Here is a 21,191-nt window from a genome sequence, read left to right as displayed (position 1 = left end):
GGCACTTTGGGTCACCTTAATATTCAAATACTGCTGACATTTCTTGAACAATTTGTAGCGGACGCTGCTTTCAGCATGTCCACCCATACACAGCCATCAGTGGGATGGCAACATTCCTGGGCAAAGTCGGCAAGGAATGATAGGACACGAGGTCGATTACGCTGCGGTATTGTTTACTAACTCAACTCAGAAGATCAATGCTTGCTCACAACGTAATTGTTTATAGTTTTTAATCTTCGATCCAGCAACACAGAAAGTAAAGGAAAACACCGGAATATTAAAGCTCCACCACCAACAACTGGATACGAAATGTTGTCGCTGCTACATTAACAATAAACTGATCCAAACGTCATCCTGGCAGTGCCAAAAATAGAAAACAGTAGCAACAACGAAACCGATATATTGCTTTAGAATTACCAAGACTTATTTCTTGATACTGGTTTTAAGTTCTGACTTTTGATATTGCATTCAACTGATTTCCATATTGAAAGAACCGACTTTTCATATTGAACAAAAACTCAACAAACTATTGATTTTCACATAGCAAAAGCTTAACACACTCTGATTTTCACATGTTGTAGAACTCTACAAAAGACTAAATTTCACATAGCAAACGACTGATTGATTTTCACATAGCAAACGACTGATTGATTTTTACATAGCAAACGACTGATTGATTTAAAATCATGAGCTTAACTTCTTTAAGAAGGTACTAGTGTGAGATTGCGAGTTTTACATATGATCACACAACGCAACACGACTGCAATTCTACATAACGATGAACCAAGGTAGGAATTCGGCATAGTGACGTTGATTACAGAAGTTGAATTCCCGATTACTGAATTGAATTCCCGAGACGTGCAGTTATGCGCTCAAGGCGGAGCTTTCTGGAAGATTCTAGTGACGTGTGCGTGTGACGTCAGAGACGACAGAGCTCTCTAGCGCTACACAATTCATTCATTTTCTTATTTGAGCAACTGTTTAACCTGATATTTGCGGGTCATAGCGGCAATGCAATATGACACAGTAGGCTACAGTAGTTGAGTAGCATAATTATTACAATAGTCAATGATATGTTAATTGAGTTTCAGGAAAAATTTAGGTAGGGGTCCGCAGAATTAATAATTTGTCTAAAGGGGTCCGTGACAACAAAAAGGTTGGGACCACTGCACTATACGGATGTGGGAGGCATTTTTCTGGAAAAATTCTACAAATATAATCTTGTTTTGGTTACTTTTTAGACATTCTTGGTGGAATAATGTGTTTTTTTTTTATCAAAGCGCACACTTTGTGTGTAACTGTAGGTCGCTTTGTGCGCAACCAAAATTATCAAATTAAAATTGGGTAGGCCTAGAAGGTTTAGTTTAAAGTTTAATCAGGCTACCATTTCATAAAAGACTTCATTCGCGACCACAGAAGTATTTCAATAATTTATTTCTTGAATTTTTTGTAGCGCAGCATGACGTAGGCAGGCTAGCACTTCGAAAATTTATCTGAGGCTTCCTCACCTTGTTTTATCTAATGTGTGTTCATGGTAGACTACATTTCACTTCATAACCTATCTCCATTAATTTCGTACAGAAAAGTTCTATCTCCATTAACACCGACATTTGTCAATTTAATTAATTGTTAATTAACTAGGCTATTTAAGTGAGCAGTGTTAACTTCGGAGTAACTTTTTTCACCCTTAATTCACTTTCTGAAACTACAAATGCATCACATTGCTAGTTAGGTGCATAAAATGAGATCGAGCAAGCAAATCAAGCGAGAAAACTTTGTAAAAATGAAAATAAAATTACATACTAAATGTTTAAAATTACAAGCTGAAAAACACTGCACAAACTAAATATGCGTGGGCCCTAGACGAAGATGGGCCCCCAGCCGGGAATTTGGTAAGTGGTAAATAGGCCTACGGCCTTGCATGCTAAGCTATTGACTATCGAGCTTTTGTAAAAGATTGTTTCTCCTTTAAATAGGTCTAGTCAAAAAACCTAAACAGCCGTGCCCCCAACCGGGGGGAATGAAGGGCGGTTAACACGGCCCTGACTGTAACAAATGTTAGCCTACAATGACAGATAAAACACAAAAAAGAATAACAGTTATTCTTAAGATTTTGTCCTTGTGGAAGTCTTGTCTAGGAAAGCACAGACGTATCTCTTTGTCGCTCTAATGCCTCGTCGTAAACTTCTATGTCGCATCCCAGAAGTTCGAACCGAAGCGAAATATGATGCTTCCAAGTATGCGGGTAAACACGTATGTACTGCGCCAGTATGGGGTGCTGAAACATGTTTCTCACAAGGCCATTGTTGTCGTGGTTTCCGGTAAAAATCTGCAAATAAATACGTATGTAAAAGTTCATTTGATAATAGGCTAAAAGTTCAATCATTTTGGAGGTCATTCTAAAAATTAAACGCCTCAGCTAAAACTCGCTCCATCTGACTTTTTCAGAGTATAGTCTACTTGCATAATAGCAACGCCTTTCTCCTACTTTTACTTCTCTAAATCATTGTGAAGCAGCGGTGACAACAAGGGCAAGATTGGGCTGGGCAAAGTTCAGGGAATGTGGGGAAACGTTGCATGGCAGAAAATTTTCACTAAAGATGAAAGGAAAAGTATATCGGAGCTGTGTGCGGCCTGCAATGCTATATGGTAGCGAGACATGGGTATTGAGAGAGAGTGAACTGGCAATCCTGAGAAGAACGGAAAGGTCAATGGTGAGAGCAATGTGTGGGGTGAAAACGAGAAGGGAAAAAAGGACTGAAGAATTGTTGGATATGCTAGAGATGAGAAAGACCATAGACCAACTGGCAAGGGCAAATGGAGTAAGATGGTATGGACATGTGATAAGGAGGGAGGAAGGAAGTTTTCTTAGAAAGGCACTAGATCTAAAGGTGGATGGGAAGAGGAAACGCGGTCGTTCAAGAAGAACGTGGAAACAACAAGTGAAGGATGAATTTAAAAAAGTCGGACTGAAGGAGGAAGATGCAAGGGACAGGGTGAAATGGAGAAAAGGGATTAAGACAATTGCTGCGCGGAACAATCGGCCACCCCCACTAGTGGGGAACAAACCGACGATGGATTATGATGATGATGATAAACACATTTTAATGATATAGTTTCGGGAGAGAGTTTGCTTTTTTATACCAAAGACAAGCAAGACACAACAATACCACAGGGTTGAGCATTACAACAGTAGCCTATATATTTTTTACATATTTACAAAATAGTTTAACATTCAAACGTTTTCAGCTTAACCTAAGCCCTCATCAGGAATCTGAAAATATTGATAAAATGCAATAAATTTCAACTTCTTGAAGGTAACTAGCTAACTAATTGTAAGCATCAAGAAATACGCAGCGGTTAAAAGCAATAGTGTGGAAAACAAACAGACGGACGAAAACAAAATTACATTAGATTTACATTTTAATAACGTAATCAAATCTGCTGCCAAGTGGCGGCGGGTTTTGTATGGGTCAACAACTTGTGTAGTGGTACCACATACATACCGGTATAGCTTACCCTCTTTTTAAAGGCAAAGTAGGCTACAACAGTCATTCCTCAACCATGGACTTGGCAGTAGAACAAGTTCAATTTTGATTTGATACAGGAGTTGGCATGAGCTACTTTCATAAAAAAAATCTGTCGCAGATATAACTGATCATACAATACCGCAATATTTACTGGAAACTTTGCACAGTAAGGAGTACAAAACGTCTTTCAAGACATTTGGATATAATTTAGCTATATCGATATTGTGGTTGATGCTGTGTGGACAGATAGCTTACGCATACATCAATAAAAAACAACTCATAATGTTGCAATCGGTTCTTTGTGTTTCGTGCATTCACCAAGGCACACAAGACATCAACCACTTAGCTAACCTTCGGAGATCTGTCTTCACTGTAATATATCCAAGACCCTCCATCTTTACTGAACGTGATTTTGAACGAAGTCATATACTGATGCCGAAGATATCGCTTCAGGCCTTGTGTGATAATTCCTGTGACAGCCATCGGCTCTTCAAGATTCACCTGGAGTAAAATGTTTATAACGTAACAATAATTTATTTTTACAACAGAAACAATAATTTATTTTACAATGTAAATAGTAAAAGAACCATAATAGAAGTATCTTTATAAAACGTTAATAAGAAGTTAGTAAAAGGTTTACAGATAACTACCTACTGATCTTGTTTAGTGCTCTGTCGTTTGACAATTTGGTCTATCCTACGATCACAGACTCATTTCTTTATTTTTCATGGGTTTCATGTTTGTTTTTCTTTTCTTTTTTATAGTTTGTTGATAGTTTCTTTCTTCAAGCGTATGTTTTGAAACTTAAAACACACATTAGCTATTTGCTATTTCTTTGATAGTTATATGTTACACCATGTATGCATTCAAAGATCATTGATAAGGTTCGGGGAAGATAGTTTATAAAAGGTTTTGTAAAAAATTTGTATCCTGGATTCTTTCTACTGTACGCTTACCTCAATGTATTGATTCCTTCCATCATGATGAGGCATCCAACCATTTATAATTCCTCCTTTGTGTAATCTGGCTCTTGAAGCATCCCAACGCTCATTCCAAAAGCTGTGATATGTTGATGAAGATGTTATTTGGAGATCTCGGATCGCTCTGGTTTCCATTCCTAGAGGTTTGGAGCAGTTTCCGACAGGATCACCTATGTGATGCCACAATGATGAAATTTGACTGAAAACAATTTAAGATAAAACATCTTCAAAAGTGTGGGCTTTCCTGCGTGATTATATTTAAGAGTCACAAATACGAAACTTACAGCAATTCATTGCTTGGCCCCTGGCACGAAACGTCCTCTACAACAATTTCCAATACTGTAATTATACCAAATAATTGTATTTTCTAGAATTCATTTGGTTTTTACCACTCGTCTCACCCATGTAGCAAAATGCATTCCATGTATTTTTCCAGGTACAAGGATGAATTCCAGCTTTTCCACCGCATTCCTTACGAGCCACAGCCATTGGAAATTTGGCTGTCTTATCATTTAGCCAGCCGCATTGGCAGTAGGAATATCTAAAAGAAACACATTCTACAATTAAAAAATTGAAGTGCGAAAAAAAGAACAAAAATTAAGCATGCATTCGCAGCGATAACGTACGTAATAATATTAATGTATTTTACACCAGTTGGATACAATATACTGTCAATAAAAATTCTTCATAATTGGCGATTTTCAGCCTAGTGTCGCAGTTCTTCCGGGTCGTTAACGATTGTTCTCCGTAAAGGATGGAACCCTTCGCATGGAAGTTTGTGCTAGCCTACGTACCCATCCGATTTCGCAGTCTCCAAGTCTTGCGGTGAAGCCAATGAGGCTCCAATGTCGAAGCACTTTTGGTAAGCTTGCCAGTAGGAAAGGGAGTACCTTGAGCTTCCCCCAACTGGAATTACTGTTTAAAACATGACCCAGTAAATTTCCAATAGATTTTTTGGAAAACCTTACAAAAGTTATACTTTTCAAGCAATAAAATGAAGCACGACTAAAATGACAGAGAGGAGTGGCAAATAAGAATTACATTGCATCGCGAGTGACTAAAGTGTATCCAATGTCAAAACAAAGAATAAATAATGCAAACTTTTTGAGTTTTCGCTCTTTTCTATAACCGAATTCTTTCATAATTATTAATGACACACCTAATCCATTTAACAAGACTCGTGAGTTTATGAAATTTGCTGGTGCCTTGATTTGTGTCGCAAATAATATCACATTTTGTTTTTAGTCACTTATGTGTCTTGAGGTATATGAAAGTGAAGTGCGCAGAAAATCAGCCTTTTTAACACTATTCAACGTCTGCAGACGCTAAATCAATGTAAAACGGACTGATTTGCTGTCTGGGATAAAACCAGCTAATAAACGAAGCAGGCTAAATTATTTTGCTTCTTTCGATCAGCAAAAAGAAGTCAATTTAAAATTATATAAAAAAACATTCCAATGTTATCATGACGTTTACAAAATTGTGGCTTTTAGAATAGGTTACTGTCACAAAGTGCTGTGACAAGTGTTTTATGAAAATATTGCAAATAATCTTGTATGTAAAGAATAATTTACTTCACTGTTGAAACCAGTGAGGTATTTCTTCGTAATTATCAACTGTTTTATTGAATGCTACTTTAATATCAACTGTTTTATTGAATGCTACTTTAATATCAACTGTTTTATTGAATGCTACTTTAATATCAACTGTTTTATTGAATGCTACTTTAATATCAACTGTTTTATTGAATGCTACTTTAATATCAACTGTTTTATTGAATGCCACTTTAATATCAACTGTTTTATTGAATGCTACTTTAATATCAACTGTTTTATTGAATGCTACTTTAATATCAACTGTTTTATTGAATGCCACTTTAATATCAACTGTTTTATTGAATGCCACTTTAATATCAACTGTTTTATTGAATGCCACTTTAATATCAACTGTTTTATTGAATGCCACTTTAATATCAACTGTTTTATTGAATGCCACTTTAATATCAACTGTTTTATTGAATGCTACTTTAATATCAACTGTTTTATTGAATGCCACTTTAATATCAACTGTTTTATTGAATGCCACTTTAATATCAACTGTTTTATTGAATGCTACTTTAATATCAACTGTTTTATTGAATGCCACTTTAATATCAACTGTTTTATTGAATGCCACTTTAATATCAACTGTTTTATTGAATGCTACTTTAATATCAACTGTTTTATTGAATGCCACTTTAATATCAACTGTTTTATTGAATGCCACTTTAATATCAACTGTTTTATTGAATGCCACTTTAATATCAACTGTTTTATTGAATGCCACTTTAATATCAACTGTTTTATTGAATGCCACTTTAATATCAACTGTTTTATTGAATGCCACTTTAATATCAACTGTTTTATTGAATGCCACTTTAATATCAACGGTTTTATTGAATGCAGTGGTGCCGAAGTTAGTTGAGGATTGGGGGGGATAAATCAAAATTTTATCAAATTTTTAGACGATTTTGAACATTGGGAGGGATGCATATTTTTATACACAATTTTAGTGGTAGGCTACCAGTATTAAGTTTATTAAACAATCACCGGACCTCGGTAAATTAGCTGCTAACAGCATAATATACATATAAGAAATCATGAAGATAAAAGTGCTCTTGTGAATGACTGCCGCAAGATTAAGAAAAAAGTAAAAAAAAATTGGTACCTCCAGCGGGATTCAAACCTATGACCTTCCAATGAATATTTAGTTTTTCCAAAAAAAACAAAAGTTATAGCCTACCTACTTTTCTTCTTGCCCTCTCCTTCACTAGAATCACAACACTTAGTGCACTATAGGACAAAGTCACTAGTCAGGAGACTGAAAACAATCGAAGCTACAGAAGACATCTTCAAATTTATGGCAAAAATGACAACTTTCAAACACATCACAAAAACTAGTTACAACCGAACATATTGCGTCTTACGGTAGTGCGCATTGAAAACTCATTAGCAATTAATTAATTAGCACTGTTATTTATGATGATGTCATTAAGAATAGGCTATTGTCGTGAATGTTGCAAACAATGCTAGCATTCAACCTTTCCTGTCCCAAAGTATTTCTCAGCCAGGTTTTCAATCTACGAAGATTGGAAAAACACCTCTCACAAGCAGCAGAGCTTAACAGCCAAACTAAGAGGATCTTAATCAGCTGGAGTATTTGAGAATAGAGAGATCTTTCCAACTAGGACAATGCCTGGTAAACTCTTTTAGCATCGCACAGAGATTTTACTCCTGTTGCCTTTCTGAATGAATCAGTTTAATAACTCATCGATTGTCTACTGTTGTTACAGACGGTTGTTCGCCTGGTCAAACGTCATGTAGAAACCGTTCGGGTCTACTGAATATTACGTCATGGAAATTCCTAAAACATGAGCCAAAATTGCACCATCGTCCGTAAGACTCGTGTCAGACCGGTTTAAACCTGTTTCAGTTTGAGGCCTGTTTGGACATGAAATGCTGCGTCACGAACTGCTGGCGTGCCTTTGAGTTATCACAAATTTTTCTGATTCATTCTTGAAGTCGTGTGTTGGAAGTCGGTCGCACATTTAACTGGTTTATTTGGTGCTTGCTAGCTGGACAAACTCTCCGTCTTTTATCCAAGTAATCTGTTGTGTAGTGACAGTTTAAGTGGTGTACGCGTTGCACCCCCTCGTTTTCGGTAGCCGTGGGCTAATTTTTACAGAAATACACTTTTTGAAAAGAAGTTCAAGTGTGTGTTTCTTCGGTCATTATATGCAGACGAAAGGATCCGGGAACTTTAAGTTACAATTTTCCCACGAAGAAATTATGGTTTACCGCTGTGACCATAAAAAATAAAAGACGAGTTCTTGTCAGTTGGTAGGTCAAGAAGAAATTAAAGCAAGAAAAATAAACGACGAATTTGTTAGCTGGTAGGCCAAGAAGCACTTGAAGGCATAAAATTAAACGACGTGTTTGTTGTCAGCTAGTGCAGAAGAACTAATTAGAAGTACAAGAAATAATAAAAGAAGATTTGTTGGTTGGTAGTCTACACTCTTACAGAAGCAAAGAAAAGTAAAGACATTTCTTCTCAGTTTGGTACAGAAGAAAAATAACTTTGACAATCATTGGCAAGAAAGAAGATTAAAAGACAATCCATCTGTGCTTGTAGATTCAAGTGGAAGAATCCAAGCAAGTTTTGTGGACTTTAGGACTTCATACTCGTACAGCTACGGTATCGTGCATTTAAATTCTTTTTTGTATTTTTACTGTCTTTGCAGTTAAGTTTTTTATAACTACTGTAGCCTAATAAATTTGTGTGTTTGTGTAACTTAATTTTTTTTTAATTGTTAAATTTAGCCCCAACATTTAATATGTCTACACTCGGTGGCGACAAGGACTCGACCGCCGTAGACTCGACTGAGTTTAAGCCTGATGATGTTCTTTGCGGTCGGGCAGGCCATTCTGGGGAGGGACCCATTAACGATGAGGCTAAGTCAGTTCGAGAGGCCCGGCATCTTAGACGGGATATTTTGACTCAAATTGGGGAACTTTCTGTAGCCCTAGGTTCTTTGAGTGATAAGCAGGAACTGTTAATTTTTCGATCTAACTTATCTAATTTAGAAGAGGAATTACTGCATTTCCATGCTCTTTTGACTAAAATCTTTAACTCTGCAATCTTGGCAGAACTTCGTGATAGGGTAGATCCCGAATTTAACTCGTTAAAAAATAACTTTGAACAAAAAGAAAGTGAGTTCTCAGATATGTTGGATGCTGACATACATCCTGAGGATAGCGCCTCAAATGTAAGCACTAGGATGTCTAGGACTTCGTCTCGGATAGTGGCACAAATTAACCTGCAGCTAAGACGAGAGGAGCTCCAGATAACAAGCTGAGGCCGAAGCGAGAGCTGCTGAGGCTGCCGCGAGAGCTGAGGCCATTCGAGCTGAGGCTGCCGCGAGAGCTGAGGCCGAAGCGAGAGCAGCTGAGGCCGCCGCGAGAGCCGAAGCGAGAGCTGCTGAGTTCGCACTCAAAGACGCTCAGTTGAGGGCTGAACATCGTAAAGAGGTAGTTTTAGCTGAATATCGATCAGAGGTGGGCTCTCGGCGTAGCTCTAAGAAGGGCTCTTCTAAGCATTCCAGAAATGAACATCAATCGCAGTTTAATTTACATAACCTTTTCCAAACGCCCGTTCAACCTGTGAGTGGACCAGGGCAATCCACACGTTTTCCAGCTGTTTCAGGAGGTCTCGGGGCCGCGGCTAAGGGTCTTCCGAATGCTGTAGAGCCAAGGTCTGCGAATTACAACCGAACTCCTCCCCCAGAGCGTACAGGTCACGGGGCCGCCATTAGTAGTAATGCTTTGCCCCCTTCACAGTTTTCTGCGCCGCTAGGTTTTGATCGCCCAGCTACACGTAATTTGGGTGGTTGTGAGAGGCGTATTGCGTCTCCTGATTTTAACGTGTGTGAGGATCGTGGTCGGGCTGTGCATGTGACTGAGCCCACTCAGCCCCTTAAGGGATATAGCTTGTCTTCTCCCGCTAAATCGAGTTCTCAACAGCAGGATTGCTTTTTTGAATACCAAAATAGTAGGACGTTTTTCGATAAGGCGGCCTTGATTGGTTACGATGGTAATAATATGCCATTTATCTTCTTTAAAAATCGTGTTACGGCCTTAATGGCAGCTTCGCCCTTTAAGGGGACTCGTTTGACTTTGTTACAAGCAGCTTGTGTTAGGACAGCTGCGCAAACGATTGCTAATTTGGTTTCTGACACCCCTGGCTTGTCAGAGGAAGACAGGATAGAAATGTCGTTAGCTCGCTTGTCCCAGCGTTTTGGGGTTCGTGGAGGTCTTTTTGCAGAACCGGAAATTAGAAAGTATCGCTATGGTAGCAAATTGACTTCAACCTCTTCCAGTGATCTGAAAGAGTTTAAAGATGAATTGTCGCAGTGTTTGCTTTACGCGCAAGCTTATGGTCAGCGTGATAAATTGGAAGGACGTTTTGTTTTGGATTTGGCTAAGCGACTCCCGTTTGACGCTAAGCAGCATTATCTTGACTTTTTAGGTGATCAGTATGGTGGCACTGATGAGCCTACCTTTCAGAGTTTGTTTGAATTTGTAGTACGGGAGGAAACGCGTAAGTCGACTGATTTTAGCATTATGCTAATGGGCGATTCTGGTGAGTCGCAGCAATTTAAAAAGTTTGGCAAAGGAAAATTGCCTTCATGTCCGGTTAGGCAGACGTCCGTAAAACCCCATGATGATGTGATGTCAGGGAGTTCGCAGTACTCGACTGTTGTTGGCGCACCGCGCGGTGGTGAAGCCAGACGTAAAAACCTACCGGCATGCATTTGTTGTTCGTCACGTGGTCAAGTTGAATATCATTTTTTGTCTAATTGTAAAGAATTTTTGCGCTTGACACCTAAAGATCGGAGAGATGTCATTGTGAAAGCTGGCAAATGCTTGAATTGTTTGCGCCAGCATATGGTTAGGGATTGCGTTCATGCAAATAACTGTCGTAAGTGTGTGCCTAACAACGATAGGAAACACTATTTTCTTCTGCATGATTTTTATGTGACGTCACGTGATTCTCTGGATTCGGTCGGGAAAGATGATGCTCGTGCCAGAGTTCCTGTGCGTAATGTTAAGATTGGAAATGTTAAAGCAGCTTTTAACCGCGTTACTGCTGCTCGTGTTTTGAATCCAATGACTGGCAAATCGAAGTTGGTGTATTGTCAGCATGATCCTGGTTCGCAGTTGACGTTTGTTTCGAGTGATTTGGTGTGTGAACTTGATCTTAAACCGTACGATAAAGCGTCGTTTAAAATGGATACCCTGGCTGGTCAGAAAGCTACTTGTGCTGACCTTGTCAAACTCAACATCCAGTCGTTAGAGACTGATGAACTGTTTTGTGATATAACCTCGGTGGTTAACCCAGCTTGGGCTGATGATGTTAAAACTTTACCGCATAAACAAGATTTAAATGGTTTCCGTCATTTTCATGACGTGAATATGTTTCATTTGAATGATTGTAGTACTGTAGATGTACTGATTGGCAACGACAACGCTTATTTGATGTGTGCAAAAAAAGAGCGTGTTGGTGAAAATCGTAGTGAACCACATGCTTTGCTCACTCCTCTAGGCTGGTTGGCTTGTGGTGGTAAGTCACCCTTAGATGAAAGCGTTGCTAAAGTGTGCAGAGTGCAGACGTCTTTAGAGTCGGATGTCATCTCTGGCTTTCAGCGTAAAATTGAGTCTCGTGATATGGAAATAGCAGACCTGAATAAAGTCATTCAGGATTTGACGTTGCAAAATGAAACCTGTGAATTGTCTCGCAATGATAATTTGGCTAGAGAACTTGTCGAACCGAATATTGAGTTGAAAGATGGTCAATTTGAGATACCTGTTCCGTTGAAGGAAGATATTGATCTACCTAACAATTTTGTGTTGGCGTCAGATAGAGCTGCTGCTTTAAGAAAGAAAGCTTTAAAACAACCTGAACTTCGTGATTTCCTTACTGACACCATGAAAGATCTTAAATCAAATGGCTATATTGAGCGTACTGGTGAAGCAGGAAATGTCAAGGGATTTGAATGGTATTTACCATACTTTGTTACGTCACAATTAAAAAAGCGCATTGTTTACGATGGCAAGTCTGAATTTCGAGGAACTTGTGTTAATGATGTAATGTTTTCGGGTCCTGACTTGTTAAACCCTCTGGTAGATGTCTTGGCTAGATTTCGGCTTGGTAGATTTGGTCTCATGGCTGATGTGACTAAATGCTTCTTTCAAATAAAATTACCTGAGTCGCAAAGGGATTTGTTTCGTATATTGTGGTTTGAAGATGATGACCTTGAAAATGGTAGGATGGTACCATTTCGTTTTTGTGTACACCCTTGGGGAATAAAGAGTAGCCCGTATATCGCTTGCTTGGCTATAAAGAAAATGATCGAGCAGAATCCCAGCAGTGCTGGTGAATTGACTCTCTGCAATATTGCAAATAATATGTACATGGATGATTTTATATTTTCGGCTGATAGCTTAGAGGAAGCTCAGCAAATCACTCATGAATCAATTGCTTTGTTTGATAGCCATGGGTTTAAACTTGGTAAGTGGAGTGCTAACAAGGAGGCTATGATTGTCTTGTCAAATTTGGATAATGAGATGCTTTCACCTTTGATTCGTGACATTGACTTTCAGACTGAAAATATGACTTTGCCATCAGCGAAGACATTGGGTTGTGTGTGGCAAACCGAGTCTGACGAGATGCGTATCGCATGTTCCTTAAAGCCCTTAGCTAAACACACGCGCCGAAGTATGCTCAGTCAGCTTGGACAAAATTTTGATCCGCTAGGCTTTGGAGCGCCATTTTTTCTAAAAGCACGCCTTATACTTCAGCAATTGGCGATAGACAAGTTTGATTGGGACACCGAGGTCCCTGATAGCTTTGTTAAAGAGTGGGAGTCGTGGCTTCGCTCTTTGGACCTGCTTAAGGATTTTTCGTTACCGAGATGGTATTTTGCAAACTCTGGTGTGTGCAGTCCGGATGATATTGTTTCATATCAATTGCATGGGTTTAGTGATGCTTCGAATCAAGCTTTCTCTTCTGTTGTTTACTTACGTAGACTGGTTAACGGAGTTCCGAGTGTGTCTTTCGTTCTGGGTAAATCTACCATTGTTGTAAAAAATCAGTTTTCTTGGCCGATAGCTAGGAAAGAGCTTGTTGCCGCTTTGAATACAGCCAGACTCGTGAAGCAGGCCTACGAGGCATTGAAGATGCCAGACTGCCTTAAGTATTTTTGGTGTGATTCTCGTACTGTGTTGCAGTGGGTTAAAAACCCTGATTTACGTTTGAATAAGTTTATTACGCGTCGAGTTGAGCATATTTTATTGTTGTCTGGAGCCCAGGATTGGCGTTTTTGCCCTACCGATATGAACCCAGCTGATGTTGGCACAAGGCCAAATCTTATTACAAAGAAAGAATTTCGAGAGTTGTGGTTAAATGGTTCTAGTCTTCTCTACCAGTGTGAGGAAATTCCATCTGTAGAAAATGCCACTCCAGTACCTGTCCGTGTCCATAGCCTATATCTTCGTGACGAAGAGGAGTCGCTTGACGTTGGACAGGGTGGTCTTCACAGATTGATCGAGGCCGCACCTTCTTTGTATGTTATGAAAAAGAGAATCGCTTATTTGGTTTCTTTTGTTGAATTTTTGTGCTGTAAAACGAGAAAGCGTAGCTTTGTGAAGCCAAAACTGGATGCATCTTATCTTAACAGTGCTTCAGAGTTGGCTGTGAAGTTTGTTCAGAAGAGCGTGTATGGCGATGTGGTACATTTAATGACCAAACGATCGCCGGATGCCCTTGAGGAAGTGATAAAGCGAGGTAGTGTTGGCGCTTCGCAACGTGAGAAGGAACGGTTGAAAGAATTACGTTCACTTAAAAAGTACAGACCTTGTGTAGATGACGCTGGTGTAATCCGCATTGAAGGGCGCTTAAGTAATTCTCCCGAGATCTCTCTTGAAGCAAAGCATCCGATTGTTTTGCCTTCGAAGCACCCCTTCACTAGGCTTGTTGTACTGTCGCATCATAATGGAAATGCGCACTGTGGAGTACAGCACACTTTGTTGTCTACGCGACAGAAGTTTTGGATTGCTAATGGTAATGCCTCCGTGAAGAGGTATCTTAATGACTGTGGTGTATGCGCGATTGAGAAAGCTCGACCTATAAGGCAGCTCATGTCTGATTTACCTTTGTCTCGCACAACTGCGCATAGGAAACCCTTTTTTGATTGCGGCTTAGATTATCTTGGACCTTTAACTTTTGTTGAAGGTAGAAGTCACAAAAAAGCTTGGGGACTCTTGTTCACATGTATGGCATCTCGCGCTATTCATGTTGAGCTGGTTACGTCATTGTCGCTGAGTGATTTTTTACTTGCCTTTACACGGTTTACAGATTTACGTGGGCAGGTTAATGCTATCTATTCCGACAATGGAAGCACCTTTCAGGCAGCATCTAAGAAGTTACCCGAGTTGATAGAATCAGCTGAATTTCACAATGCCCTGAGACAGAGAGCGATAAACTGGGAATTTATACCTCCGTATGCTCCGGCGCAAGGTGGCGCCTGGGAGGCAATGGTTAAACAATTTAAAATCGCATTTTTTCACATTTTGGACTCTTCAAGTCGTAAGCCCAAATTTATTGAACTGCTTACGTACACCAGTAGTGCCGTTCGGATCGTGAACGAACGCCCTTTGGTACCTTTGAGTGACGACCCTAGGGATTTTACTGTCATCACCCCTGCCTCACTTTTGACTCCATACTTAGACCCATACTGTGCTGTTGGGCAACCACATGATCGTGACCAACTAAGAAGGGATTATCGGTTCAATTTGTCACTTTCTCATCAGTTTTGGAGTAAATGGATCGATTTTTACTTGCCAGGTCTTCAGGGCCGGAAAAAATGGCTAAAAATGGCCGAGAATTTGGAGCCTGGTCAACTTGTAGTGGTAGGTTCTCTCCAGGACATTGGTAAACGTGGGAAGTATCAACTTGGGAGGGTGCATGAGGTAGTTCCACAAATTAGGAAAGGGAAGCCTGTGGTTCGTAGAGCTAAAGTTGCCGTCTGCAACTATGATGAGAGTACGGGGAAAGTGAAAGTAGACTGTGTGTTGAGGGATATTTCGTGCCTCGCCCCCGTAAAGAACACCTAAGTGTTAGGGTTTGAGCCTGGTTTTGTCTGCGGTGGCCGACACTTGTCTGAGCCCAGAACAGTCGGTTATTATCGCAACCATGGTATATAGCGTCATTTTTTGCGTGTACCTACTACCTATGGTACCAATTTCATGTATCGTCGTGTTTATTCTTATTGCTGTTCATTCTTTGCAGGCCCTTTGTATTTGCGTATTAACTTAAACGTGAGTGATTCAAACAATTTGTGTATCATGTGTTTTTATTCATTGGCTCACAATTGTCGTCAATTCTTTTTTAGTTATGCCATGTCAGACTGTCATAACTAGGGGCCGCTATGTTACAGACGGTTGTTCGCCTGGTCAAACGTCATGTAGAAACCGTTCGGGTCTACTGAATATTACGTCATGGAAATTCCTAAAACATGAGCCAAAATTGCACCATCGTCCGTAAGACTCGTGTCAGACCGGTTTAAACCTGTTTCAGTTTGAGGCCTGTTTGGACATGAAATGCTGCGTCACGAACTGCTGGCGTGCCTTTGAGTTATCACAAATTTTTCTGATTCATTCTTGAAGTCGTGTGTTGGAAGTCGGTCGCACATTTAACTGGTTTATTTGGTGCTTGCTAGCTGGACAAACTCTCCGTCTTTTATCCAAGTAATCTGTTGTGTAGTGACAGTTTAAGTGGTGTACGCGTTGCACCCCCTCGTTTTCGGTAGCCGTGGGCTAATTTTTACAGAAATACACTTTTTGAAAAGAAGTTCAAGTGTGTGTTTCTTCGGTCATTATATGCAGACGAAAGGATCCGGGAACTTTAAGTTACAATTTTCCCACGAAGAAATTATGGTTTACCGCTGTGACCAACTGTTTATTCAGCTCTAGGTAAGTTTTGACCATTTCAGGAACTAAGCCGGTCTTGAAAATACGTGCAAGTTCTTTATACTTTTCCGAATCACAATCCAGGCTACTTTCAAACCGTTCGGTCAGTTCAGAGATAACTCTGTCCATGAACTGATTGTAAAGTATTTTGTAATGCAGTTGAGTGTCTGCAGTAGCTCGTAGCTGCCATCGAGCTTCCACCCAATCTTTCTGGGACTCTTCTTTGCCGTGGTGCTTGCAAAGGCGTGATAAAATTAGCAGCAAATTTTTCCGGAAGTGAAACTGCATTTTTGTAATTGTTTTCAAACTCCAAATCAAGATATTTCTCTCGAGTGATTTTCAAGGTTTGAAACAGCTTTTCACAAGAGTCAATATCAAGCTTTTCTCCTTGCAACATGATACTAAATTGCTCTATAAGTGCCAAAGGCTTGAAAATCAGCACAAGTCCCAAACATATGTTTCTGCAGTTTCTTAATTACTGCAGTACCGTGGCCAGTGGCCTGGTCTAACTCGTCCTTAATACCTTCAATGAAGGTCCTTCATTGTCTAGCGTCAAATCGAAGACAATTTTGCACTGTGATCAAACATCAATAAAAGAAAAACAACAGCTGTTCCAGATGCTTAAAAACAACTAAATCGAAGTAAAACTTCATAGCAAATTTTATTTTTTCTGATTATTGGGGGGGGGGGATATACCCCCCCATCCCCCCTACTTCGGCACCACTGATTGAATGCCACTTTAATATCAACTGTTTTATTGAATGCCACTTTAATATCAACTGTTTTATTGAATGCCACTTTAATATCAACTGTTTTATTGAGTGCCACTTTAATATCAACTGTTTTATTGAATGCCACTTTAATATCAACTGTTTTATTGAATGCCACTTTAATATCAACTGTTTTATTGAATGCCACTTTAATATCAACTGTTTTATTGAATGCCACTTTAATATCAACTGTTTTATTGGTAAATCTTTAAAGCTGCAAATGAACAGGTTTGACTTACTTTTTGCTTGAGTTGCCACGATAGAATAGAAGATTGCTAAAACAACAAGTAACTTCATCTTGGCATGTAAGAACACTTATTTGAAAGCAAATTTGTCCCTGAATTTAATGTAATGAAACCTCATTAAAACGAAACACTAAAAACAAAAACTCCTCAAATATGTGAACTTGAAAGATGTAGATTGTAGACTAACATTCGCTTGCCAGAGAAAATGACGCGGTACAATTACGCTTCAAAGAAGCCATTTTCATGAGTAGACAGAATCCAAAAATCAACAAACGCGCCGAAAGGGAAGAACTGCGTCACCTAATCTATTAATCAACTGATTCAACAAGGTTTCACAGTGGTAACGCCTGGCGACACAGAAACTCAACAGCCAGCAGCCTCAAGCCAAACAAAAGAGCTGCATTAAACAACACTCGCTGACTTCAACACCATTTGTCATAGCACATGACTAGGGAACTGTGTTCCGAAAGCTAGTGCAATTGGTTATTATTATTGTGAACTCGCAGCATCAGGCTAAAACAAATCGCTAGAATCTACACTGTGAAGTAAGCAACGATCATGCTACTAAAAGCGAAACTCAGTCAATTGTATGACATCTTTTTGTTTAGAGCGGCTATTTTTCTGCTACATTTTACTAACCAATTTGCAGAAAATCTGTTTGAACTACCTGCAATTACTGTAAACTGCAAGGTCTCGTATTTTGTTGAGTACGACTTCAAAGAAAAATCATCGAATCAGGACTCACAAGCAAAAAGGCTTTCGTTCAGTTTGGAAGCAATTTTTTTTAAATTAAACTAATTGCTCATTAACTAAACGCCCCCTGAAGAAGTCAGTCGTGTCTGATTAACGAAACGTCGGAATAAAAGCAGATTGTCACTTTATTTTAATAAATTTGTTGGGTAAAAATTTAATTTGTATACGCACAATACACATGGCTATTATCTTGTAAAATATTTTGGTTCTGTGATTTTCGTAGCTCCAGTTATTAACGATTAATTAGCACGGGGCTAAGATAGCCCGTGACGTGCTTTACGCGTACGAAAACAGCTCGTACGAAGATAGGGTTAATTCACTTTCTAAACCTATGCATGTAACATTGGTAAAATTGCTACTTAGGTGAAGAAAATGAGATCGAGCAGACAAATCGATCCAGAAAAACTTTGTAAAAATAAAAATAAAATTACACATTAAATGTTTAAAATTACATCTTGTGATAGTTTAGCTTAATTTGCACCAGTAGAACGCCTCATGTTAATTAATTAAATGCCTGGTGAACAGCCTCATTCAATTTTCAAAATCTCGTGTGGCTGACTCAACCCTTTACCCTTGGTATAAGATATCAACTGGTGGTTTGAAATAAATTAATTATTTACGAGTTCTTGCCACCACAAACACACAAAACAACAACCTTTCCTATCCCAATATTGCAATAACGAGGTGGTAACGACGTCCACGCTTTGTTCATACATTAAGGTGTTGCGACCGTGCCATATTTTAAACTGATTGTCCTGCTTTGGTATCATGCACGTTATAATGTCCGCGTTTTGTCGCTTCTACCTTTTTCTAGACCTCTGCTGTGTTTGGCTAATATTGTTTTTTCGCTGTAACGGTCAGAAATAAAAACAAACTGAACTGAACTGTTCGCGCAGTAGAGTAGTAGACACTTAATTGCGAACGCTTTTTCGTCAACGAAGTAACAAAAATTAAATGGAAAAAACATTACAGAAACGCAGCTTGGAATACCAACAACCATGAGCAACTTACATAGAAATTGATAAACCAAGCGCAGGTAGTTGTTAGTTACCACAAGCATACAATTAAGCAACACCACACCACAAACTGATTTCTTTGTATTTATTGTGTTTGAGTCAAAACAATGTTAAATTCTGCGGTTTTTCTTAGTTTTACGTGGTTGCATGACTTTGTCTTCAAACTGACATCACAGCTTTCTAAGCGAGACTAAATAGCTTATTTGTTGCTAAACACTTGCTAGTCTGCATCTCATCTCAACAATCCGACTTCAAAGGGAGCAGCCACCAACAAGGCAGGCCATGAAACAGTCATTTATTTTTTTGTCACGATCAATATCTTACTCATTCAACCTCGAGAAACGTTGAATCAATGTGATAAAGTTGATAGTTTGATGCCCTGTGGAGATACTACTGATTAGCTCACAAAATAGCACTTGTGACGTCACTGCTGTTCAACCATGTTTACCTCCCGAAGTTTGCCTGTGACGTACAAAGGATTTGAACCTCCAACTCAGCGTGAAGAGATGTCCTTGGTTCCGATAAGATTGAGTTTGATTCCAGTAAGGACTGTGCCAACGACTTTAAAAACTTGTGGCCTAAAATGCTGTTTTATACAAAGTCACAAAATACAGGATGGATTTCTATTTTAATAATATGTACTGAATAAGCCAGGATTTATGGGGGGGGGATCTTTATCAATTAAATCATACAAGTTTCCTAACCTGGTCTTCGTGAGACATAATGCGCACCCTCATGTCAAATTTTTCACGAAACTTCAGTAGCCTAAAGTAAGCATTACGATATAACAATGTCAATGTCTTCGTTTCTGAACATAGTTTGAAGCTCATCGAATGGATAGTGCAACTACTGCGAGAAACGTAAATAATCTTGATCAGGAAATGTAAACAAATCTGGATAAAACCTACCTGACTTTTCATGATTTCAAGCAGAAATACATTTATTTTTTATTGATTTAACGTCTGCAAACATTGAATCTATCTAAAAAGGAAGGATTAGGCCTGTTTGGCTGTCACAACATAAATCTACTGTGAAACGAATGCACACACATTAGTTGGTTATTTGGTGAGCTGCGCTGCTGCAGATCTGTGCTGTCCAAGCGGCAAGTAAAGACATTTTACGAAATTCTTGCAACACGATTGCAATATTTCTTCTTTAGCTAAACTTTTTCTAGTAGCCTACATTGTAGGTCAGTGGTCGGAAAAAAGATTTTGAATAAGAGCTGAAGCCGAATTCGTTTCCTTCATATTTTGTTGATATGCTGTTTATGTTACCCTGGGAAGCGCTTCAAAGACACCCTAAAAAATTAATGAAATTATGCAACTTAGGCTTTCCACATTGTATTAACCTTGCTGAAGAGATGCGTGGAGGCTCACTGTGCATGGGACCGCCTCCAAGAATGAAGAAACGAGTATCACCAATAAAGAGGAAAAGCGTCGCAATAGACAAAACCTTCGAAATTTTCCATCATCACCGATGGCAGGCTTTACATGTTATCGTTGCGGTCGCGCCTGCCAGTCACGCATTGGACTTTTTAGCCATAGGACTAGGAGGCCTTGCCAATGACGTGATTTTTAAACTGCTATCTTCGTTTCGAAGTACTGTCATAATATTTATGTAACAACCATTTTGAAATTTAAACTTTGTCCTGTCTCGTGTCGACAAAGTTAGTTTTCCTCCCAGATCGGCGATGGAAACTTTGCAAGTGGCAGGGTCGGTCATGTTTCGAACGAAATTGACATGATTCGCTTGCTTGGTAACAACACACTGCGCCACAGCCACAAGTTCGTTGAAACAACAAACAGATTTGTTGAACATGATTTTGGTTGTTTTCCAGCCGATAGAGCTGCCAAAGTTCGGCAGCCAATGCCAAAACGGGTATTAAAAGCCTGGATGTAAAGAAGTACGGTGGCACAGCAGGCGACAAGACAACTCCTGGTTGTATTTCATCTCCTCTTCACGTGGGTCATTGGTCAGCTAACTGATCGCGGAGATGTGTGTGTCAGCTTCGGATAATTAACATCGAATAAACTCGCCATCGCGTTTTTCATCTCCTGTGCCTCTTATCGTGGTGCCATTAAAACAGGCGGCTGTGTCTCGGCAAGCCATAACATGGCACCTGTGATACAAACATGCGATCCTGGTTCTGCTCCCAGCCATTGCTGGTTGTTGAACAAACGCCGCTCATCTCTTACTCAAGGTGTAATGTAGTCGGAGGACGTTAGGCTAGTTGAAGGAAAGACGACCTAGAGAAAGGAGCTGGCCATCTTACATTGATTAGGACCTAGGGAACTATGAGAACCTCATCTTCTCATTTCCTGAGGCTCAGTAAT

At 39.4% G+C, this 21,191-nt stretch overlaps 1 protein-coding gene across 1 annotated transcript; it reads right to left on the bottom strand.

Annotated features, from left to right (window-relative positions):
- Positions 1–215: 215 nt before the first annotated feature.
- LOC145770731 (lactadherin-like) lies at positions 216–17,213 on the bottom strand. Its single transcript, XM_082582430.1, has 6 exons — positions 17,084–17,213; positions 5,305–5,425; positions 4,912–5,051; positions 4,487–4,680; positions 3,882–4,031; positions 216–2,329 (listed from the first exon to the last, which is right to left on the bottom strand). The coding sequence occupies exons 1-6, from the start codon at positions 17,139–17,141 to the stop codon at positions 2,135–2,137; spliced, it is 858 nt and encodes a 285-aa protein (XP_082438556.1). The 5' UTR covers positions 17,142–17,213; the 3' UTR covers positions 216–2,134.
- Positions 17,214–21,191: the final 3,978 nt, after the last annotated feature.

This window comes from Aplidium turbinatum, chromosome 5 (genome assembly GCF_918807975.1).
Source record: "Aplidium turbinatum chromosome 5, kaAplTurb1.1, whole genome shotgun sequence".
NCBI lineage: Eukaryota > Metazoa > Chordata > Ascidiacea > Aplousobranchia > Polyclinidae > Aplidium > Aplidium turbinatum.
This window is presented reverse-complemented; position numbering and strand designations above follow the sequence as displayed.

Bases quoted from the DNA above. Each gene is read 5' to 3' on its own strand.
- LOC145770731 (XM_082582430.1), bottom strand. From the start codon at position 17,141: ATGAAGTTACTTGTTGTTTTAGCAATCTTCTATTCTATCGTGGCAACT. The intron at 5,426-17,083 runs GTAAGTCAAACC...TGTTTTAAACAG, and splicing joins CGTGGCAACTCAAGCAAAAA to TAATTCCAGTTGGGGGAAGC. The intron at 2,330-3,881 runs GTTAGCTAAGTG...ATTTATTTGCAG, and splicing joins GTGAAGACAGATCTCCGAAG to ATTTTTACCGGAAACCACGA.